The 24,081-nt window shown below is 38.0% G+C and overlaps 1 protein-coding gene across 3 annotated transcripts in view; it reads right to left on the bottom strand.

Annotated features, from left to right (window-relative positions):
* Positions 1 to 24,081, bottom strand: part of LOC126183885 (chloride channel protein 2) — a 523,840-nt gene that overhangs the window by 148,916 nt on the left and 350,843 nt on the right. For all 3 annotated transcript variants that reach the window (XM_049926191.1, XM_049926193.1, XM_049926190.1), the window contains exon 6: positions 21,822 to 21,947. In XM_049926191.1, the coding sequence (XP_049782148.1) occupies positions 21,822 to 21,947 (126 nt within the window). The remainder of the gene's footprint in view (positions 1 to 21,821; positions 21,948 to 24,081) is intronic.

Raw genomic sequence — 24,081 nt, 5'->3', positions numbered from 1 at the left:
CATCATTGGACTGTGGGTGGAAGGGCAGTGTGAAAATGTGGCGAATCCCATGGGCATTGCAATAGAAGGCAAACCCATGCAACACTAACTTAGGGCCATTACCAGAGGCCAAAGTTGCCGGAAGTCCTTCAATGGGAAGAAAATCAACAGGGCTGCCATGGTGGCAGAGGCTGTAATCAATGTGCAATGAACAACATATGGGAATTGAGAGAATGCATCAGTTAGTATGTATGATGGAAACAGCTGGCGAAATTGATGTAGAGACAGTTCCTGGCCTGCAAATGTTGGAGCCATTGAGACAATGTTGCCCGCAGTGCAGTTTGCTGCAATGCACATTGAGAACATGCCATAACCAGACAAGTGATGTCACCATCCAAACCAGACCAAAAAACATGATGGCAGTCCAACACCTTGGTGTATGACACCCCCAGTGATCAGCATGCAGCAATTGCAGGACCTCTGAATGGAGAGCCAAGGGAACCACTACACGAGGAGCTGAATAGTCTGTACCAAGGAACAGAACACCATCAATGACAGAGAAGTGATGCTGAAACACACAGCAGTTATGGAGGGGGTCAGATGCCCATGATGGAGGCACCTCAGGCCAGCCATGTTGTACACAATGTATACTTTCCATAAAATTGGATCGGTGGCACTAGCCTGCGCGACCCAAGCACTAGTGATTAGAAAACCATCAACAGTTTGTTAAGCACATTCATCAATTTAGAATCAGAGTAACAGATCAGCTGGAAGATGGAAGAGTGCATCACCATTCACATGTTTAGCCACGGGGTAGAAGTGAATCTCATAGTGGTACCGAGAGAGAAACAGCACCCAACACTGAGGGCGATCTGCTGCTTTGTCTGGCAATGATGCTGAGGGGGTTAAGCAGTGAAACTAACTGTCTGTGATCCATGATGAGATGGAATTTTCTTCTTTCTCTATTTGTCAATATCTAGCCTGAGACGAATTAAGCGTCTTCGACATCTATGCAATAGGGCACTCGGAGCGAACAGAATATTTATGAGCTAATGCCACCCCCAGCCCATGCTGGGATGCATCTGTTGCTAACACTGAATTTGAAGCCGGTTATTAGGTTATGAGGCAAGGTGCAGATTGTAACATAGACTTCAGTTTGGATAACGCCGTTTCACACACCTGCAACGAGTGGAAAGACAACCCCTTATGCAGCAAGGCATGTAACAGTTGTTCAACTGACCCTGCCTCTGGGTAAAAAGGGATGATAATAAGCAATCTTACCTAAAAAAACCTAGAGTTCTGTGACTGATGTACGAGATGAAAGAGCCACAATGACAGAGACATCTGAAGAAGGAGTTAGATACCAGCACTAGAGACTTCAAACCCAAGGGAAACAATAGAAGGCTGAAAGAAGCTGCACATTTCCAAATTGCACTTTAACCTGGTGGTCTGTAACATCAAATAGAACATGTGCAAATTGTTCACATGTTGAGCAGTGGAGGAGCCATAGACCACAGTATCCTCAAGATAGTTGGCACAGCCATCACAGACCTCATGAGTTGTTCGAGAAGCCATTGAAAAATCACTGAGACACTAGCCAGTCAAAATGGTAACCACAAGTATTGACATAAACCTGAAGGTGTGCAACAACAGAGAACTGTTGACACTCAACATCAATGAGAAGTTGCAAATATGCATCAGAGAGGTTGATCTTGGAAAAATACTGACCACCAGTGAGTTTAGAAAAAAGTTCATCAGAGCACAGCCAGGGATACATGTCAGTGATAGACTGAGCATTGACAGAAGCTTTTAAATCACCACAAAGGCATAACAATCCTGATGGCTTCTTGACAATGACTAAGGGGATAGCCCATCAGATGCAATCAGTTGGATGATCCCGGAGGCCATGAGGTGGTTGAGCTCCACCTTGACTTGGTCACGGAGCACCATCAGCACAGGAAGAGTTCAAAAGAAACAGGGTCTGGTGGAAGGTTTTATGGTGATGTGGGCTCTGAAATTATTGGCACAAGTCAAATGTGCAGAAAACAGGGTGGAAAATTCAGAGCATAAAGAGTCAAGTTGTGTATAACGCACTCTATCAGAAATCAGATTAACTTCATTGGAAATAGTTAACCCAAAAAGGTTAAAGGTGTACAAACCAAACAGATTTTTGGTGCATACATTGTTCACCACTAGAAAAATCAGTGGATGAACTACAGATTTATATGTACTGGAACTGGGAAGCTACCTTATATCAGAATGCTTTGTTTATTGTAGGTGACTAATATACGTGACACTGGCACTAAAAAGGGAGAACCAAGTCCATGTATGTTTGCAAGTTGAGTAATGACATGGCAGCACCAGTGTCAACTTGCATGTGCAAAACCTTCTGATAAACCTTGACATCAATAAAAAGCTTATCAGATGCAATGGAGATTCTGAAAAACAATTGACACCCATGGCAGCATCTGCAATAAGCTTTCATTACAAACAGGAGCAACATGGCACATTTGGTTGCACTGGTGGCAAACAGCCCACCACTTAGGACAATCCAGCCTATTATGAGTGACAAAACATGATGGACAAAAGGGAAGCATGAAACACTTGTGCTGTTGTTCATTACCAGACTGGCTGGACTACTGCTGCATTGAGGTGGGCTGGCTGACATGATTTTTTGCTCACACATGGACCATTGCAAGCATATCAACCCCTGTGAACTGTCCGACAAGTGGCAGAGGGAAGTAGGTTGATCTTCTGCAACCTCACACCCCAATAAAATTTGGGTACCCATAGCCTTTGAAATCTCAAAAGATTGTGCAGTTGTCAGAACATCAGAGAGAGAGAGAGGGGTTTTCACACTAAAAGGCCCACTGTCAAACCTCATAATTGGGGACCAACTGAATGATTGCATCATGAACCATTTGGTTGGCATATGACTCTTTCTGGGTGTACATCAGTGACAAAGTGACAAAAAAGCTTAAACTGTGAAGCTCAGCTGCTCAAGTCTCATAGGAATGTTCCAGTTTTTTGCAACATCAATACAACTCAACTTGAGTTGAAGTGACATGTGTACATTTTCAGTAGCATTTCGAAAGAAGGTCAGACATGTTATCAAAAGAGAGTAAAGACAGATCCTGCAATGGGGCCAGTTGGCAAAGGAGTTGATACATGAGAGGCGATAAACAACACAAAAAGAAAGCACAGCATAAGATAACATCAGTCAATCCAAACACATGAAAATACAGCTACAATCATTTTTTGTAGGCTTTCCATTCTTTGACAGACTCATTGTAAGCCAGAAAAACAGAGGATAAATAACTGGGGCAGTGACAGGCAAAACAGGATGTGCAAGCAGCAATGCAGCAGGAAATATAGATTGAGCCAGACCTGAATTGGCCAAAACAGAGGTAACTGCTTGCAATACCTGGGTTTGATTGAGTTGCACTATAGCAAATGCTTCCTGAGATTCTGCAATGCTGCAGTAAGAATCCCTTGCTTATCAATCAGTCAGCACAAAAAATCATCAGTAGCACCATCAGACATCATAGATGCAGTGGAGAACCAACCAGAGACTCAAAACCATGCGGAGAACAATCCCATCCTCATTGTCACATGTATTGTAACTTGGACACACAACACAACCAAGAATGTTAGTAGAACTTTATTACTCTGTGGCCTGTATGCCAATCACCACAACACACACAGAACACAACAAGATAAGGCAAATATTTGCAAGAAATAATAACATGATAACTGAATGTGAGTGTAGCTCAGTAGTGTTTAAATAGGCACTCGCACTTGGTGGGCTCTATCGAAAGTTCACACTATTTCTCTTTCGGGGAACACTCTTGCAGATGACAACACACTGCTTTCAAGTGTGCATGCATTACTTGAAGTACAGCTATGATCAGTGTGAGAAAATATAGGAAACATAAAGGAATCATACAATGAATTGCATAAAACAAAATCTATATCACAGTTGTACAGAGCTAAAAGCCAAGAACTGTATAACTGTTAAGTGTCAAAAAATATAGTAAATATAAAGGAATCACACAATGAATTGCATAAAACAAAATGTATATCACAGTTATACAGCCCTAAAAGCCAAGAATTGTATAAGTGTGATACAGATTTCATTTTGTGCCAGTGAATGAAGTCCTTTGTATTTCTTATATTTGCTAGCACTGATGACATCCATACTGTAGCTGAAATGTAGATCTGCAATAAAGTACAGATTGAATTGTGACTGACTGCTGACTTCCTTCCTGTTTCAATTACATCACAGTCACTGTGGACAATGGTTCTAGTGGAATTCAAGTTGATCACTGGATTAACCCCGAACATATCAAAAATCCATGTGATCCAATTCAGAACAAAACAGTCAGCATCCCAGAAAATTAAAATAAATCATAAAAATAAAGATCTAAAAGACATGGATTCTCTGTAATTTTTAGGATTAAACCTAGACAAGAATTTAAATTGCAGTAAACATGTTGAATATCTAGTAAACAAATTATGCAGCTTTGCATTTGCAATTCAAATATTACCAAATGCATCTAACATGAACACGAGTAAAACTTCATACCATAGCTATTTCCAATTAGTTACAAGGTACAGTACCACTTTAGGGAAGTTCTAGCAACACAATGTGCATACTGAAACTACAGAAAAGGATCACTAAAAATATATGTGCTGGGCATCCAAGGAAAACATATCACCCATTATTTAAAAATCTGAAATTATTAACAGTTTCTCCCTGTATATTTATGATATTATCATCTTTGTACATAGCAATTTAGAATTATGCAAAGAAAACTATTCTGATCAGTCATATGGTAAGAAAAATAAAAATAATTTAATGCTCCCTGACCATCTTTTAAACTAATACGTTCAGACTTCCCGGTATACAGGAATGAAAATTTACAGCAAACTAAAAGCTGAGTACATTCTAAGTTTGAACCTAGATTCACTGAAAAATATGCTGCATGGTACTCTGTTCCAGTGATGCTACTACTCAGTTGAAGATTTCATGAAGGATGAACAGAATATTTGAGCAGGACATAGTCTATCAGTTGTCTTTTTGTGTATCTATAAATGAATTATAGCTTTATATCATTTTTGACATGCCTTCTGTATTCTAAGAAATGGTTAGCACATGTAAGTCATGTGATAAATAAATCACAGTTCACAAAGAGACAAAATCTAACAATGCCAACAGAGTGGAATACGTACATTCAACTTTCAAAGAGGTGCAGTATGGAAAACCACATGGTTTGATATTGGGGCAAAGACTTTTTATCCTTTATGGTATACAGATCACATACTAAAAGCTTAATGAGTAACTGATAATGAATGTTAGTAACACATCTCTAGCAGTAACGGGTAAATGAGGATATGCACAAAAATGGAAAGAGTAAGCAAATACTTTGATAAGAAATACCTTTTGACATATGGAAGTAAGACAAAATATGTTAGGATACCAACAAAAGAGGCATCAAGACATATGATCTGAATATGAAGCTTGGGGACTTCAGTATTTCTGAAGTTCATTATAGCAAGTTTCTGGGTCTGATGATGAATGACTCTGTCTTATGACAACTTTGCTCATAACAAAACCTGTTCAGAAATAAGCACAAATATTTTACTTCTCCCAAGTATGTAGTAAGACAACGGTCTTATTTCTCCACAGTTTTCATATTGTAAACCAGTAGTAGGCAGGAAAGGCATATACAGGGTGTTACAAAAAGGTATGGCCAAACTTTCAGGAAACATTCCTCACACACAAATAAAGAAAAGATGTTATGTGGGCATGTGTCTGGAAACGCTTAATTTCCATGTTAGAGTTCATTTTAGTTTCATCAGTATGTACTGTACCTCCTCGATTCACCGCCAGTTGGCCCTATTGAAGGAAGGTAATGTTGACTTCGGTGCTTGTGTTGACATGCGACTCATTGCTCTACAGTACTATCATCAAGCACATCAGTACTAGCATCAACAGGTTAGTGTTCATCACGAACGTGGCTTTGCAGTCAGTGAAATGTTTACAAATGCGGAGTTGGCAGATGCCCATTTGATGTATGGATTAGCACGGGGCAATAGCCGTGGCACTGTACGTTTGTATTGAGACAGATTTCCAGAACGAAGGTGTCCTGACAGGAAGACGTTCGAAGCAATTGATCGGCGTCTTAGGGAGCACGGAACATTCCAGCCTATGACTCACGACTGGGGAAGACCTAGAACAATGAGGACACCTGCAATGGACGAGGCAATTCTTCGTGCAGTTGACGATAACCCTAATGTCGCGTCAGAGAAGTTGCTGCTGTACAAGGTAACGTTGACCACGTCACTGTATGGAGAATGCTACGGGAGAACCAGTTGCTTCCGTACCATGTACAGTGTGTGCAGGCACTATCAGCAGCTGATTGGCCTCCACGGGTACACTTCTGCCAATGGTTCATCCAACAATGTGTCAATACTCATTTCAGTGCAAATGTTCTCTTTACGGATGAGGCTTCATTCCAACGTGATCAAATTGTAAATTTTCACAATCAACATGTGTGGGCTGACGAGAATCCGCACGCAATTGTGCAATCATGTCATCAACACAGATTTTCTGTGAACGTTTGGGCAGGCATTGTTGGTGATGTCTTGATTGGGCCCCATGTTCTTCCACCTACGCTCAATGGGGCATGTTATCATGATTTCATACGGGATACTCTACCTGTGCTGCTAGAACATGTGCCTTTACAAGTATGACACAACATGTGGTTCATGCATGATGGAGCTCCTGCACATTTCAGTCGAAGTGTTCGTACGCTTCTCAACAACAGATTCGGTGACAGATGGATTGGTAGAGGCGGACCAATTCCATGGCCTCCACGCTCTCCTGACCTCAACCCTCTTGACTTTCATTTATGGGGGCATTTGAAAGCTCTTGTCTACGCAACCCCGGTGCCAAATGTAGAGACTCTTCGTGCTTGTATTGTGGACGGCTGTGATACAATACGCCATTCTCCAGGGCTGCATCAGCGCATCAGGGATTCCATGCGACAGAGGGTGGATGCATGTATCCTCGCTAACAGAGGACATTTTGAACATTTCCTGTAACAAAGTGTTTGAAGTCATGCTGGTACGTTCTGTTGCTGTGTGTTTCCGTTCCATGATTAATGTGATTTGAAGAGAAGTAATAAAATGAGCTCTAACATGGAAAGTAAGCGTTTCCGGACACATGTCCACATAACATATTTTCTTTCTTTGTGCATGAGGAATGTTTCCTGAAAGTTTGGCCATACCTTTTCGTAACACCCCGTATACAAATGTATGTTTCTGAGATTGCAGAAGAAACCTGTTAGGTGCTTCGGAAATATGGCACAAACACAATACTGTAGAAATAGACTTAATGAACTGCAGTTACATTTATAATAGTGAACTGTTCAGTTTTTCTGCACAGAGATGTACAAATTCCAGCATTACATGTGATGATGACTTCTCATGTACACTGAAATAGCAACAAAAATACTGAAACAGCTGGATGCATATTTTGTTATAAATTTCCATGAACCCAAGAACTTAGAAACCATGTCTACATTCAAGCAAAAATTATGATGTCACTTGAAAGATTTCCACAGAATTTAAATAAGGGAAAGGAATTCAAAGGCATTTATCCCTTATTTCTTTTTATCCAAAAGTAAAATATCATCTAAAAATAACCCATTCATTTGTACAACTTGGTATTGTAAACTTCATCTGAAACTTGAAATTTGTGTAAATCAAAAAAACTGCCTGTAAACCCCTTAGATCACTACACATTTTTGTCATAAGGTGGCATCAATAGGAAAGTGTAGGGATACTTCACTGTCATTAAAAAGGCAAAAAATAAACTGTTATTTGTGTAGGGAATGCAAAAATCAAGTGATGAAACGTGTTTTATGCATAAAGTGCAACTTATAGTTAACAAAAAGTGCATGAATGCAAATCTGAAATTCATCAGTGATGATTTTCCATCGACATGCCATGGCTGTTGATGAAGAAATTATGAAGGTACTACAAAGTGACACTGAAAAAGTAAAAAAACAGAAGTGATGACTGTAAAGAAAGACCACAAAGACACATGTGCACTTACAAATCTTTAAAATAACAACACATCCAGCATTTCCGATGCCATGATAAACTCAGCAAGCCAGAAAGCTGTAGACAAATATAAATGGAAGATGGTGACATACAATAAAAGAAAATGAGTTTCTAATAACTGGTGACTCAATGCCGAAAAATATCCCTGTCTCCACCTGCAAAATCAATTTCAGACAGGGAATTACAATGCAACAACTTGGCAAATATTTTAAAATATAGTAAATTCAAAACATATTAATACAAAACCAGATTCTGAACCCAAGACTAATAACAGTAGCGTCTTTATACACATTTGAACAAATCCATTAAGAAGCAGCAGCAAAGAAGACATTAATAATGAAATAAGAAATATGATTTGTTCAGCAAGAAGTATCTTTGTGTGACCCCAGCTGATCCTCAGCAAAATCATGCAAAGGAGGTCAGTGAGTGATAAATATATCTCCAAAATAAATTATGCTGTCAAAGAACAGTGTGATCATCTTGGGGCAGTTTTCATTGACCCAAACAAATTTCTATGTGAAAACAGCCTTGGAAAAGATGGCATGCATTTAAATGGATTAGGGTCTGTGACACTCGGCAGAATGTTTACAGATGTCTGCAGAGTAATCATAAGCAAGGAAAATTGTTGCATCTGAAAACGCAAAATATAAGCACTGCACAAAAAAGGGGGGACTACAGAATATGCTCTCAGAATGCAGCCCACAAGGAGTAAGTCAGCAAAGGAAAAGTTACATAAAGGTACTTCATCATGATATTCAATGCATTGGTAACAAGAAATTAGAAGCAGATGTAGTCCTAAGTGGAATACAACAAGACATACTAGGTATCAGTGAACATGGTCCAACTGAAAGTCAGAGAGCTAATTTTACAATAAAGGACTGTACCTTGTCCAGCTACTTCTGTACATCTTAACATAAGGTGTTGGAGTTTCAGTATGTATATAAACTGCAAAGCCCCTAAAGACTGTAAACAGTAAAGGTGTGAGATTACCCATAGCTAGAGAAAAAGACATTGAACCTACAAATGTAATTACTGATGACCTTAGACTGTTTATGTGTGTACAGATCACCAAATGGCAAGATTATCATCTTTCTGAGAAAAAAATTACCAACTTACTAACAATGAATACGAAGAAAAACGTCATTACATGTGGAGACTTCAACACTGATATGGGAAAAGACAATATTTTGAAGAATTGTTAACATAATACAATATGGAGGCAACAATAACTTCACTGACAACAGTGACTTCCCGAAGTCAGAGTGTTATTGACAACATTGTTACTAATATTAAGAGGTTTAACTATGAGTCACATATAGTCCAAACAGAAATATCTGATCATCACGGACAGCTGATCTGCTTCTGCAGAAGTACGGATATAATATCAGGACCAAAACAAACAACCAAAGATATCAGGAACATCAGTGATCAAAATAGTAACATCTTTAGAATAATATTAAGCATGGAAACCTGGAATTAAACCCTACAGGTGCAGAATGTAAACGAAAAGTAGGATTCATTTATTACAACAATTAAACATTTTGATGTGGCAGTCCCCAAAGTAAAGAAATAACAAAAGCTGCACGATCAGGCAAAGCAGATTACTAGTGAAATAATAGAAATGTGAACAGAGCTGCAGGATCTGACACAGAGGGGTACAGCTGAAAATTATGAAATAAATATAGAAAAATAATAAGAGAGGTAAAAGAAAGAGCAATTTGTGCCACCATAATGAACTCAAAAAGCAAGGTAAAGGCAGCATGCATTGCAATTAATGTTGAAAGAAAGAAAAAAGCTGAATTGAACAAAGAAACAGGTATCAGGTTGGTGAAATAGACAACACAGTGGTTAGAGATGGTAGACAATACTCAATGACAACTGTATAAAAGTGGTACAGAACTTAAAATGGAAAGAAATAGTCCACAAAATAAGGTTACTAAGTTATCAAAAAAATCAAGCAGAAACATATTCTTGAAACATGTCACAGAAGATGAACTGAGGAAAACTATTCAAAACCTTAAGTCGAAGAAATCAGCTAATTATGATGACATATCAAATCATATAATAAAGCAAGTAAGTGAGCAAATAATCTCACCATTGCTGGACATAGCAAACAGCTCTTTCAGCAATGGAATATTTCAACAAAACTGAAGATAAACAGGGTGGTACCTGTATGCAAGAAAGGGGATAAGGATGGCCGCAACACCTATAGGTCAGTTTCATAGATTTAAGATTTCTCAAAAATCCTGGAAATGCTAATGTCTAATAGATTAGTTGATTATCTGGACAAATACAACATTTTTATACCATCACAGAAAGAGTAAATCTATGGAATCATCAACTGCCAGTATGACAGAATACATTATACAGACCTTAGATGAAAAACAAGTTCTATCTGCAATGCTTCTCGATCTCTCCAAAACATTTTACATAACTGACTATGAAAAATTCACAAGATATTGGAAAACTATGGTATTCAAGGGCAATCAGGCAAGTCGATACAATTATACTTATGTAACAGGAAACAATATGTATCAACAGGGAACGCATATCAGTCAGAAACCAAAGCCATCAAATAAGTCAGGTGAGCACTACATGCAGGAAGTGACTACAAGGGTAGCGGAGTACATGTGGAGTGCACATGTGGGTTTTTTAGGTTAGAGAATTCCCTCCCAAGGCCCGACAAGACACCTCCTGAGACACAGCAAGGTAGGAGTAGGCAAAATGCAACAGGAAATAACAATATTAATGTGCTAATAGTAAACTGCAGGAGCATCTATAGAAAGGTCCCAGAACTGCTCTCATTAATAAACGGTCACAATGCCCACATACTACTAGGGACAGAAAGTTGGCTGAAACCAGATGTAAACAGTAATGAAATCCTAAACTCAGATTGGAAAGCATACCGCAGAGACAGGCTGGACAGTGAAGGGGGAGGCATGTTTATAGCGATAAGAAGTGCAATAGTATCAAAGGAAATTGACGGAGATCCGAAACGTGAAATAATTTGGGTGAAGGTCACGGTTAAAGCAGGCTCAGACATGGTAATTGGATGTCTCTCCAGGCCCCCTGGCTCAGCAGCTGTTGTGGCTGAGCACCTGAAGGATAATTTGGAAAATATTTCGAGTAGATTTCCCCACCATGTTATAGTTCTGGGTGGAGATTTTAATTTGCCGGATATAGACTGGGAGACTCAAACGTTGATAACGGGTGGCAGGGACAAAAAATCCAGTGAAATTATTTACGTGCTTTATCTGAAAACTACCTTGAGCAGTTAAACAGAGAACCGACTCGTGGCAATAACATATTAGACTTTCTGGTGACAAACAGACCCGAACTATTTGAAACAGTTAACGCAGAACAGGGAATCAGTGATCATAAAGCGGTTACTGCATCGATGATTTCATCTGTAAATAGAAGTATTAAAAAAGGTAGGAAGATTTTTCTGTTTAGCAAGAGTAACAAAAAGCAGATTTCAGAGTACCTGACAGCTCAACACAAAAGTTTTGTCTCAAGTACAGATAGCGTTGAGGATCAGTGGACAAAGTTCAAAACCATCGTACAATATGCGTTAGATGAGTATGTGCCAAGCAAGATCATAAGAGATGGAAAAGAGCCACCGTGGTATAACAACCGAGTTAGAAAACTGCTGTGGAAGCAAAGGGAACTTCACAGCAAACATAAACATAGCCAAAGCCTTGCAGACAAACAAAAATTACGTGAAGTGAAATGTAGTGTGAGGAGGGCCATGCGAGAGGCGTTCAATGAATTCAAAAGTAAAGTTCTATGTACTGACTTGGCAGAAAATTCTAAGAAATTTTGGTCATATGTCAAAGCGGTAGGTGGATCAAAACAAAATGTCCAGACTCTCTGTGACCAAAATGGTACTGAAACAGGGGATGACAGACTAAAGGCCGAAATACTAAATGTCTTTTTCCAAAGCTATTTCACAGAGGAAGACTGCACTGTAGTTCCTTCTCTAGATTGTCGCACGGATGACAAAATGGTAGATATCGAAATAGATGACAGAGGGATAGAGAAACAATAAAAATCACTCAAAAGAGGAAAGGCCGCTGGACCTGATGGGATACCAGTTCGATTTTACACAGAGTACGCGAAGGAACTTGCCCCCCTTCTTGCAGTGGTGTACCGTAGGTCTCTAGAAGAGTGTAGCATTCCAAAGGATTGGAAAAGGGCTCAGGTCATCCCCATTTTCAAGAAGGGACGTCGAAAAGATGTGCAGAACTATAGACCTATATCTCTAACATTGATCAGTTGTAGAATTTTGGAACACGTATTATGTTCAAGTATAATGACTTTTCTGGAGACTAGAAATCTACTCTGTAGGAATTAGCATGGGTTTCGAAAAAGACGGTCGTCTGAAACCCAGCTCGCGCTATTCGTCCACGAGACTCAGAGGGCCATAGACACGGGTTCACAGATAGATGCCGTGTTTCTTGACTTCCGCAAGGCGTTCGATACAGTTCCCCACAGTCGTTTAATGAACAAAGTAAGAGCATATGGACTATCAGACCAATTGTGTGATTGGATTGAAGAGTTCCTAGATAACAGAACGCAGCATGTCATTCTCAATGGAAAGAAGTCTTCTGAAGTAAGAGTGATTTCAGGTGTGCCGCAGGGGAGTGTCGTAGGACCATTTATATTCACAATATACATAAATGACCTTGTGGATGACATCAGAAGTTCACTGAAGCTTTTTGCGGATGATGCTGTGGTATATCGAGAGGTTGTAACAATGGAAAATATCACTGAAATGCAGGAGGATCTGCAACGAATTGACGCATGGTGCAGGGAATGGCAATTGAATCTCAATGTAGATAAGTGTAATGTGCTGCAAATACATAGAAAGAAAGATCCCTTATCATTTAGCTACAATGTAGCAGGTCAGCAACTGGAAGCAGTTAATGCCATAAATTATTTGGGAGTACACATTAGGAGTGATTTAAAATGGAATGATCATATAAAGTTGATCGTCGGTAAAGCAGATGCCAGACTGAGATTCATTGGAAGAAACCTAAGGAAATGCAGTCCGAAAACTAAGGGAGTAGGTTGCAGTACACTTGTTCGCCCGCTGCTCAAGCTCAGCAGTGTGGGAGCCGTTCCAGATAGGGTTGATAGAAGAGATAGAGAAGATCCAACGGAGAGCATCGCGCTTCGTTACAGGATCTTTTAGTAATCGCGAAAGTGTTACGGAGTTGATAGATAAACTCCAGTGGAAGACTCTGCGGGAGAGACGTTCAGTAGCTCGGTACGGGCTTTTGTTGAAGTTTTGAGAACATACCTTCACTGAACAGTCAAGCAGTATATTGCTCCCTCCTACATATATCTCGCGAAGAGACCATGAGGATAAAATCAGAGAGATTAGAGCCCACACAGAGGCATACCGACAATCCTTCTTTCTACGAACAATACGAGACTGGAATAGAAGGGAGAACCGATAGAGGTACTCAAGGTACCCTCCGCCACACACCGTCAGGTGGCTTGCGGAGTATGGATGTAGATGTAGATATGGAGCGCCACAGGAATCCATAATGGGGCCATTGCTATTTAATCTGTTTGTTAATAATAAAGATCATGAAGAGAAGGAGAAGGAAATATTGTATGCAATACTATACAATGACCACAGCTCTGAGCTGTGGTTTTAGCAGATATGTATGCTGGAAAATGGACTTGTTATAAACCTAAAAAAGACTATGTACGCAGTGTTCAGAAATAGAGAGAAGGCTGTGCACATGGGTTTAGAGGTGTATGAAATGAGAATGGAAGAAGTCAAATCCACTAGATTCTTCGGTATTACTGTGGATAATGAGCTGAAATGAAAACAACATATTAATTCTGTTCATAAGAAGCTGAGCTTCATCATATTCATAATAAGGCAGCTGCCATGGTATGCAGACAAACAGCTTTTGTGCACGATATACCATGGACTCTTCAAACCATACCTGCAGTATGGAGTGGTAGTGTGGGGAAACTCAAACATTCCTAGAAATAAAAAGGGTGTTCACAAAAAAAAGCAATCTGGATCATATTAAGAAGAAAGACTTCTGAAACTACTTCAAAAAACTAGGCATCTTAACTTTTACATCCTTGTACACATATAAAACTATAACATATGTCACAAAAGATAGTGCAGAGTGGACTACAAATGCTTTGAATTGAATTGAATTGAATTTATTTGATCCTGTAAGATTACATTGTGTACAGTAAATGTACGTGTAATATAGGACATGTCAAAGTATTAACATTCTTTATCACTTATTTTTCTACACCTTTAGCTTACATTTTTACATCACTGATAATGAGTAACAATATATACAAATTTAATGGCATAAGTATTCTGCAACACTGTAAAACTGTTTTTCAATGAGATAGTCTTTAAGTTTCTTTGGAAAGTCGTTGTGAAGTACACTATCTTGCAGGTTTTTGGGCAGACTTCTTAGTAGTCTGATACCAGAGTACTGGGGTCCTTTTTCTAGCATTGCCAGTCGATGGGGTATGCTCCGTACTTCATTCTTTCTTCTTGTATTGTGGGTGTGTACACTAACATTTGTAATCCAGTCCTCACTAACTTTTGTGATGTACATTATTGTTTTGTATATGTACAATGATGAAAAAGTTAAGATACCTAAATTCTTGAAACAGTTTCTGCACGTTTCAGAGGTCTTTCTTCTTAAAATGGTCCTAATTGCTTTTTTTTTGTAATGTGAACACTCGTTTTGTCTCTTGTTTGTTTGAGTTTCCCCACACAGTCACTCCATACTGTAAGTATGGTTCGAAAAGTCCATGATACACTGTACACAGAAGGTTCTTGTCTGAATACTGTGATAGCTGCATCATTAAGAATATGACAGAGCTCAGTTTCTTACAGACATTATTAATATGTTTTTTCCATTTCAGTTCATTATCCACAAGAATACCTACGAATCTAGCAGTTTCTACTTCTTCCAGCCTTGTTCCATCAACCTCTAAATCCATGTCTACAGCCTTTTCCTTGTTTTTAAACACTGCATACATAGTCTTTTTTTAGATTTATGACCAGTTCATTTTCCAACAGCCATTGAGCTGTGACATTTGCAGATATGTATGCTCTTCCCTCAAGCTGTTCCATATTTTGGTCACTATTTAGTATTGTCATGTCATCAGCATACAATATTTTCTTTTCTTCCTCCGCAACGCCTAAATCATTGACAAATACATTAAATAACAATGGCCCCATTACTGAACCCTGCGGCACTTCATATTTGATGAATTTGGTTTCCGATTGGTATGAGTTTCCTAATGATACATACTGCTTGTGGTTGCACAAGTATGATTTTATCCATTCACCTGGTTGCCCCCGAATGCCATAGTTGCTTAATTTTTGTATCAGCATTTCATGGTCAATGGTGTCAAATGCCTTTGAAAGATCCACAAACATTGCAGAGACAACCTTTTTCTCATCTAAGGACTGTAAAATGTATTCTGTTAGACTGACAATTGCTGATTCTGTAGATTTACCCTTTCTGAAACCACGTTGTGAGGGTATGAGAATGTTATGTTTGTCCAAATAGTTAACTAATCTGGTATACATAAGCATTTCTAGGATTTTTGAGAAACCTGATATCAGTGAAACTGGTCTGTAGTTGTTGGGATCATCCTTACACCCTTTCTTGTACACTGGCACTACCTTCGTTGTCTTCAGTTTTTCTGGAAAAATTGCATCTCTGAAAGAACAGTTTGCTATGTTCAGCAGTGGTGTTATTATCTCCTCACATACCAGCTTTATTACATGATTTGATATTTCATCATCACCAGCTGATTTCTTGGACTTCAGTTTCTGTATAGTTTTCCACAATTCATCTTCCGTGACTGGTCTTAAGAACATAGTACTGTATGATCTTTTTGGTACCTTAATACACTTCTGTTTTTGACTATTTCTTTCCAATTTTAAATTTTGTGCTACTCTGATATAGTTATTATTCAGTATGTTTGCTATTTCCATACCATCTGTGACCACTGTGTTGTCTATTTTAATTGACCTAATACCTTCTTTTGTGTTTGACCCATCTTTTCCTTTCTTTCAGCATTGATTGCATTCCAAGCTGCCTTTGCCTTGTTTTTTGAGTTCGCTATAGTGGTGTCAATTGCTCTTGCTTTGGCTTCTCTTATTGTTTTTCTATACTTCTTTTTTAACATTTTATAGTTTTCAGCTTCGTCCATCCATCTCACATCCTGAAGCTTCCTTCACTGTTCTGCTATTTCGCTGGTAATCCACTGTGTTTGATCTTGCTGCCTTTCTTGTCTCTTTACTTTGGGAAATGCTACATTAAAATGGTACTTAATTGTTGAAATAAATGCGTCATATTTTTCATTTACACTCTGGGACTGTAGGGTTTCATTCCAGGTTTCCTTACTTAACATTGTTCTAAAGATGTTGATATTTTGTTCACTGATTATCCTAATTTCTTTGGTTGTTTGTTTTGGTTCTGATACTGTGTCATTACTTCTGCAAAAGCTGATTAGTTGTCCATGATGATTAGATATTTCTGTCTGAACTACATGTGACTCATAGTTACACATATTAGTAATTATGTTGTCAATAACTGTCTCACCTTGTGAAGTCACTCTTGTTGGTGCAGTTATTGTCACTTTCACGTTATGCTGTATTAACAATTCTTCAAAATCCTGTCTTATTTTTGTGTCTTTTCCCATGTCAATGTTGAAATCTCCACGTATAATAAGATTTCTCTTCATATTCATTCTCAGTAAGCAAGCAATTTTTTTTAGAAAGATGCTAATATTGCCACATGGTGACCTGTACACACAAAACACTCTAAAATCCTCTGCCACTATACCAGTAACTGCAAAGTCTTTTTCTCTAGCTATGGGTAATGTAGCAGCTTCACTGTTTACATTCTTTGATAGAGTACCTGTTTTAATATATATACAAACGCCACCACCCTTATATTTAGATCTGCAGAAGTAACTAGCTAGTTTGTAGTCCTTTATTGCAACATTATGTATTTTACTTTCAGTTAGTCCATGTTCACTTATGCATAATATGTCTGGTCTTACTTCACTCAGGAGTACTTCTGCTTCTAATTTTTTGTTACCAAAGTATTGAATATTTTGATGAAGTACTTTTATGTAATTTTTCTTTTGTTGGTTTACATGTTGTGAGCTGTATTCTGGGGCAAATTCTTTAGAATCGTCTTTTTTTGTATGGTGCTTATATTTTTATTTCCCAGCTGGAGTGTATGATTTTTCACCCCCTTCAGGCCATATTAGTTTCCCTTGCATCTAATGATTTTGCAGACATCTGCAAACATTCTGCTGAACGTTACAGACCCCAATCTATTTAAATGCAAGCCATCCTTCGCTAGTGAGTTTTCACATAGGAATTTGTTTGGGTCTATAAAAATTGCCCCAAGACGATCACATTGTTCTTTAAGAGCACAGTTTATTTTGGCGATATATTTTTCACTCACCGACCTTCTGTTTATGATTCCGCTAAGTATCAGATGAGATCCTGCATACATATTTCTTGCAGAACAAATCATGTTTCTTGTTTCGCTTGCCATTTCTTCCTCACTGCTGCTCCTTAACGAATTCGTTCCAACATGTATAAACACCCCATTATAGTTATGTCTGGTTTCAGAATCTGGTTCTGTAGTATTTTGTCTTGCATTTACCATATTTTTAAAATGTTTACCGAGTTGATGCGTTCTAATTCCAGGTCGTACATCAATCTTGCAATTGGGGACAGCGATATTCTTCAGCAGCGAATCGCCAATTATTAAAAAGTCATTTTCCTTTTGTTGTGTATCCGTCGCCTTGTTTTTCCTTTTGCTGTACGTCACCACCTCCCATTTATATATATCTTCCGGTTTTTGGCTTACTGACTTTACCGAGACATCAACGGGAACACTTGAAATGTTGTTTTTAAAGTACGATCGGTCACTCGTATTTTCGCGATCTTCTTGCTTTTCCATTTGATGGCTTTTACACACACAGGACTTCTTTTCTTGTAATAATGTATCGTTTTCTTCCTTGATGGTCGAAAGTTCGGTTTTTAATGCCTCAATGTCACTTCGTAGTAACTTTATAATTTCGTTTTTTGTATCAACTGCACTTACAAGATCGGCCGTTTCGTCACGTAAACAACCGTGACATGTCCACGGAAAATCATTGCTGACGAACTTTAGATTTACTTTCACACACTTTTCATGTAACCAGAAGTTGCATTTGATACACAGAATACCATTCATCACACGCTTTTTACATTCTCTACACGAAGAACTGTTCATTTTTTGCCTTTTTAGCGAGAGAAAAGCATCACTACACTTTCTTATAGGCGCCATCTTGCTAGTGTACACACCCATAACACACAGAGGAAGAATGACATATGAAGCATGCTCCACTGACTGACAATGCTTGAAAAAGGACCCCAGTACTCAGGTATAAAATTACTAAGAACTCTGCCCAAAAAATTGCACTAACTTTTCATAGAACCTCAAAGACTAGATGGGAAAGGAATTTTACAACATTGAAGAGTAGTTATCACATTAAATTTGGATATATTGTTACTTATAATCAATAATGTTAAAATTTAAGAAAAATTGTTATGAAGTATGTGACAATGAAAGTTTTCTATTTTTGACATGTCCTACATTACACATACATTCAGTGTACACCATGTAATCCAACAAGACCAAAGTAAGTTCAATTCCATGACATAACAGTTTTTGTTTGTATAAACACTATATGTTTACTAACTCATTTATCTATGTTCTGACATACAAAAGTGATAAGAAGATGGATTTGTGATTTCCTGTCCAAAAGGTCACATTTCACAGCAATCAATGGAAAGTTGCCAAGTAAAACATGAGTGATATGTGACATTCTCCAGGAAGTGTTATAGGCCCTCCACAGTTCCTAATTTATATAAATACTTTAGGAGACAGTCTGTGGAGCCCTCTTAGGTTATCTGCAGATGATACTGTCATTTACTGTCTAGTATACTCACCAGAATATCTAAACCAATTGCTTAGACACAAAATCTATATGGTGTGACAAGTGGCAATTGACTCTACATAAGAAAAAGTGTGAGTTGTCCACACAAATACTAAATAGAATTTGTTACATTTCAGTTACACAATAAATCACACAAATCTAAAGGCTTTCATTTCATCTAAATAACTAGGAATTATGATTACAAACAACTTAAATCCGAACAATCACATGGATAACATTGTGGGGATGGCAAACCAAAGACTGTATTATATTGCCAGAATACTTAGAAGATGCAACAGACATACTAAAGAGACTGTTTTCACCACATGGGTATGTCCTCTGCTAGAGTATACATGTGTGGAATTGGATCCTTAGCAGATAGGACTGATGGAGGACATGGAAAAAGTTCAAAGAAGGGCTGGTTATTTTGTATTATTGTGAAACAGGGGAGAGAGTGTCACAGATATGATATGTGATTTGAGGTGGCAATCATTAAAACAAAGGCATTTTTTCAGTGCAGTGAGATTTTTCACATAATTTCAATCACCAACTTTCTCCTCTGAGTGTGAAAATACTTTGTTGATGCCAACCTACAGAGGAAGAAATGATCAGCATAACAAACTAAGATAAATCAGAGCTCTTGGGGAAAGCTTTAAATGTTCATTTTTCCAATGCACTATTCGAGAGAGGAATGGTAAGAAATAGTCTGAAGCTGGCATTTATGTGTTAATTGCAGAGTAGTCACATATATGTAGCTGTAGAAATAAAATAACCCACAGAATGCTTTAATAATTAATAAACAGGGCACATTATTTCAAACCCAGAATCAAGACTGGGCCACAAGATGAAAAATTTGGTAATGCAGGAGTTGCCCCACAAATACACCTAGTAGCTTCTGAGACTGCCTCAAGTCATGGTTTTGAGCTAGTACTTACAGTTTTACAGAGTCAAAGCCTATTTAAGACTCTGTGCCTGCTAACTAGTAATGGAAATCAAAACCTTGTGGGAGTATGCATGAATGTTTTTTTTTTTTTATTTTGCATTAGCAGGATAATATTATTTTAAGATTTTGATAGGGTATGCAATCTACACATATGGGCCATGATGTCTGTTTATGGGCCTAAACTATGTTTATAAGGTTCAGAAGTACCTTGTATTTTGATGAAACTTGTAACACATGGAGCCAATATGAAAGTAAATTTATATTCTGTTAGGACCAAAGATATACAGGAGAGATCTCTTGGCACATAACGGATATGGACTGTATAGTGGAGATACTTGTGTTGCTTGGTAATACTAGTGGAGGCAGAATATCTTACATGTGATTATGCAGGTCTGAGTTAGTCAAATAAGCAGAGTTGAAAAGAAACACTAAAATGTGAAAAACATTTTTCTCATACAGTTTCACATTATTCAAAAATTCCAGTCACTAGAGTTTTTTGTAACTGATTCACCATTTGGTCCACTGTATTAGTGTGTGTGTGTGTGTGTGTGTGTGTGTGTGTGTGTATGTGTGTGGTGGGGTGTTTACAAGCAAGAATATGCATATTGTAAATGTTTCATCTTTTAAAGAATACTAGTTCAAAAGGTAAGCTACATTGTTCAGTACATTCATTATATGCCTGCACATTTCTCAAGAGTCCCTACTATGCCTAATACTATTCCAAACATTATTTCAGCCTGTAAATCACTATGATTCATGTGACACCTCATTCACTTAATCTTTAACTGACCCATTATACAGTTCATACTCTAGTTTCAAGCATGTAGAGTGATCTGTAGTGATTGTACATGTCAAGCACACATTACTATATAAAAGTAGTTCCAACATATTGTCTATATATACTACACTATATTCAGTGGTTTGTTAATAATGTGATATTAATCATGAGAATGGCCTTAGCTCTGTTTATGCTTGAATTTATTCAGATGAATATCTCAATCATTATACACAAAATATATTGCTATAAAAGAGCTGTCCTCTCTTTGGTGATACAAAACTCTGCAGTTCAGCCCCTAGTTTGTTCTTCATGTCCCAGTTTATTATAACTCTGTAAATAATTCCCAAGATCTCTGAAAACAATTTTCAGACAGTTATTTCATACTAGCTGTACTTTTATCCCAAGTTCTAAGTTATTTGCCTTTCATGTCATTAATAGAAAAACTGAAAGACATTGTGTCATTAAATAGCTTCTGATTTTCTCAAATTGTGAGCTTTTTTTCATAGCGGTAGTTTACCACTTACCACTTATATCATGTTTGAAGCAGAGACTGTTAAGATGCAGCAGCAGCTTTAGTAGTTAGTAGTAATAGTGAGTTAAATTTGGGAAAAGCTCCTGAAACCTATGACATATCATTAGTTCTAATTAATGTTAACTTTTTTTCAGATGTAGAAAACTTTTTACGCTGAAGAAGTGTTAACCTTCATCAGTCAGAGTCTATTCACTGATACACCTCTACTGCAAAAATTAGCAGCAACACTGTAGCTCATAAGACCACTTGGCCCAGATCAGGGGAACAGTTTAGTTATACTGTTAATTTCTTGAAGTATGATACTTCAAGAATAAATTAAGTTTTGTGGCATGGAAAAAACAGAACTAGTCAACTATAAAATGATTCTTGCTTTTTTCCTATAACTCAAGTATCTATTAGTCAAATCACTGAGTATATTGTTACTTGCAACACGTAATTAAGCTCACCTTCTTTTTGCATCCAGACAGCAAGAAGCCTGAAAACAGTAGCTCCACATACTGCAGCAAAGAAACCACGCCAATAATTTCGAACTGCAAAGTAGACTGTTGTTACTTCTATGCTGAACAACACTCCTGCAAAACATGAAATGAAATAAATATAAAACATTTGAATATTTAGTAATTACTAATAATGATTTGTATTATACTTATGTAACAGACAATAAATTGCATAAACATTATAATGCAAAAAAAAGGACATTGATTAAAGATGTAAAAGAACTTAAATATTTCTGCATAACGTTTTTGACAGTGACTTCTATGCAAATATCTTAGTGATTCCCCATCCAAAATTCTATATTTCACATTACGGCTTAAATTGTGTTACCTTCTCCTATATGCTTGAGAGACATATAAAATCCATAAGTACTTGCAACACCAGGTACTGAGGAGATTCTCGTGTTTTCATTAATTACTGAGGCCAACTTTCTACTTCAATACATTTTTTGCATAATTTTCTCACAGAAACTTCCTTTACCACTGCCAAACAGTCCTCAAGAAATGTATGTCAATTCTGAAGAATTAATATGGTAGTTTGCTTTTTGATGAATATTTGACTCTGACATGAAACAAATTTTATTCGAGATGCTCACCAGCTACCAACATCCCCGCTTTTGTAACTCCTTTTGTTAGTTCCAAATAGAGATGGGTCATTCGCGAACTAACAGGTCCAAAGGAACGGTTCATCAAGATGAACGGAATGAGCGCAGAACGAATTCTAAGGAACAGTCTTTCATAGTTCACTTTGGTTGCAGATTTCTACTCATAGTTCCCAGGAATGGGAAATAGTTGGTCTCGTTCCCGCAACAGCACACTGGCTGGTCTAGTTCCAGCCTCAGTCCCTTTCCCATCTGTCTCGGTCTCAGTCGTGGCTTTCTACATATAGTTCCGGGGAGCAGGAAATGGTTGATTTGCTTCCCGCAACAGCACATCAGTCTATCTCATTCCAGCCTTGGTACCGTTCCCGTCCTTCTTCGCGTGGCCACTTGTCGCAGTTCCACTGCCGACTGCTCATAGTTAGTTCAGTGTTGAGTTGTTATTTGTTTTGTTCACTGTGCACACCCATTCTAGATCTGCTTCAAATCTTTTTTGAACTCTGAACTTCTCGTTCTTTTCGTATTTTATTCAGCATCCATGACCGGTAATTAAAATGTATTTTATAATTATGTAAATAACATAAAATTACGTAGTATGTAATACATACACCTTTTCAGGTAACAAAATGGTATATCAACTTACTTCACTATTTTGATAAAAAGCAGAAGAAATACTTGTAAAAAGGCAAGATTCTTTTGTTATTACACATGCAAAGAAGTCGGCACGGCACATGTGAGAAGCCATTTTCCATCTTTTTTGATACAATGTAAAAGAGCATGTTCATTAGTATGGAAGGCAAACCGACTTACAATAGAATGAAGCCTGTGCTCCATAATTGAATGTCTGGTATCACATTTTATAAAGAGAATATGGTAAATTCTACAGTATCGCTTCAGTGGTACAGGGTGGCGCACGAAAAATCAGCCCCAAGTACTAGACTGCTCATTGTCGCCCACCAATCATTGACTATTGCTTCAAAGTTGTTGTTTGCATTAGCTTATTTGTTATTTATTCACTGCCTGATTATTACATGTTTACCTATTCTGCTCATAGAGGTCAACAAATTGTGCGCAATTGGTGAGCAGTCTGTACTCGGGGCCAGTTTTTCGTGCGCCACCTTGTATTATTTCACTGCGATCAGCCACATAATGCTACAGTTGGCTGATTGAGAGGTTTTGTGGAATCATGAAAATTACAAGCGTGTGAGAATTCTGTTATGAATAAAAACTCTGTGCCCTGGGGAGGGGGGGGGGGGGGGGGGGGGGCAAGCCTTCCCTCTTCAATCACCTATGTTATTAATTTTCAATTTTTCATAAGAACCATATACCAAGCACAAATGAACGGTGAACGAGTAAGAATGAACAGTTCCCAAAAAAGAGTGATCACCAGTGAACTAGTTCCCAAGGATGAAAGAGTTTGCCCATCTCTAGTTCCAAACTACCATCTGATCAAAGTATAAGCTACCTTTTTATCTAGTCCCAAAATAGTCCCATATGATCAAAGTTTAAGCTACCTATTTATCTAGTCCAAAATGATCATATCAGTTTAGCACCCTCTCCCCCCTCTTTCTCGAGTTCTTTATACGTTAGGATATTTGTTACTAAACCAATGC

Source organism: Schistocerca cancellata, chromosome 4 (assembly GCF_023864275.1).
Source record: "Schistocerca cancellata isolate TAMUIC-IGC-003103 chromosome 4, iqSchCanc2.1, whole genome shotgun sequence".
NCBI lineage: Eukaryota > Metazoa > Arthropoda > Insecta > Orthoptera > Acrididae > Schistocerca > Schistocerca cancellata.
The sequence above is the reverse complement of the archived record's forward strand: the minus strand, read 5'-3'. Positions and strand labels throughout refer to the sequence as shown.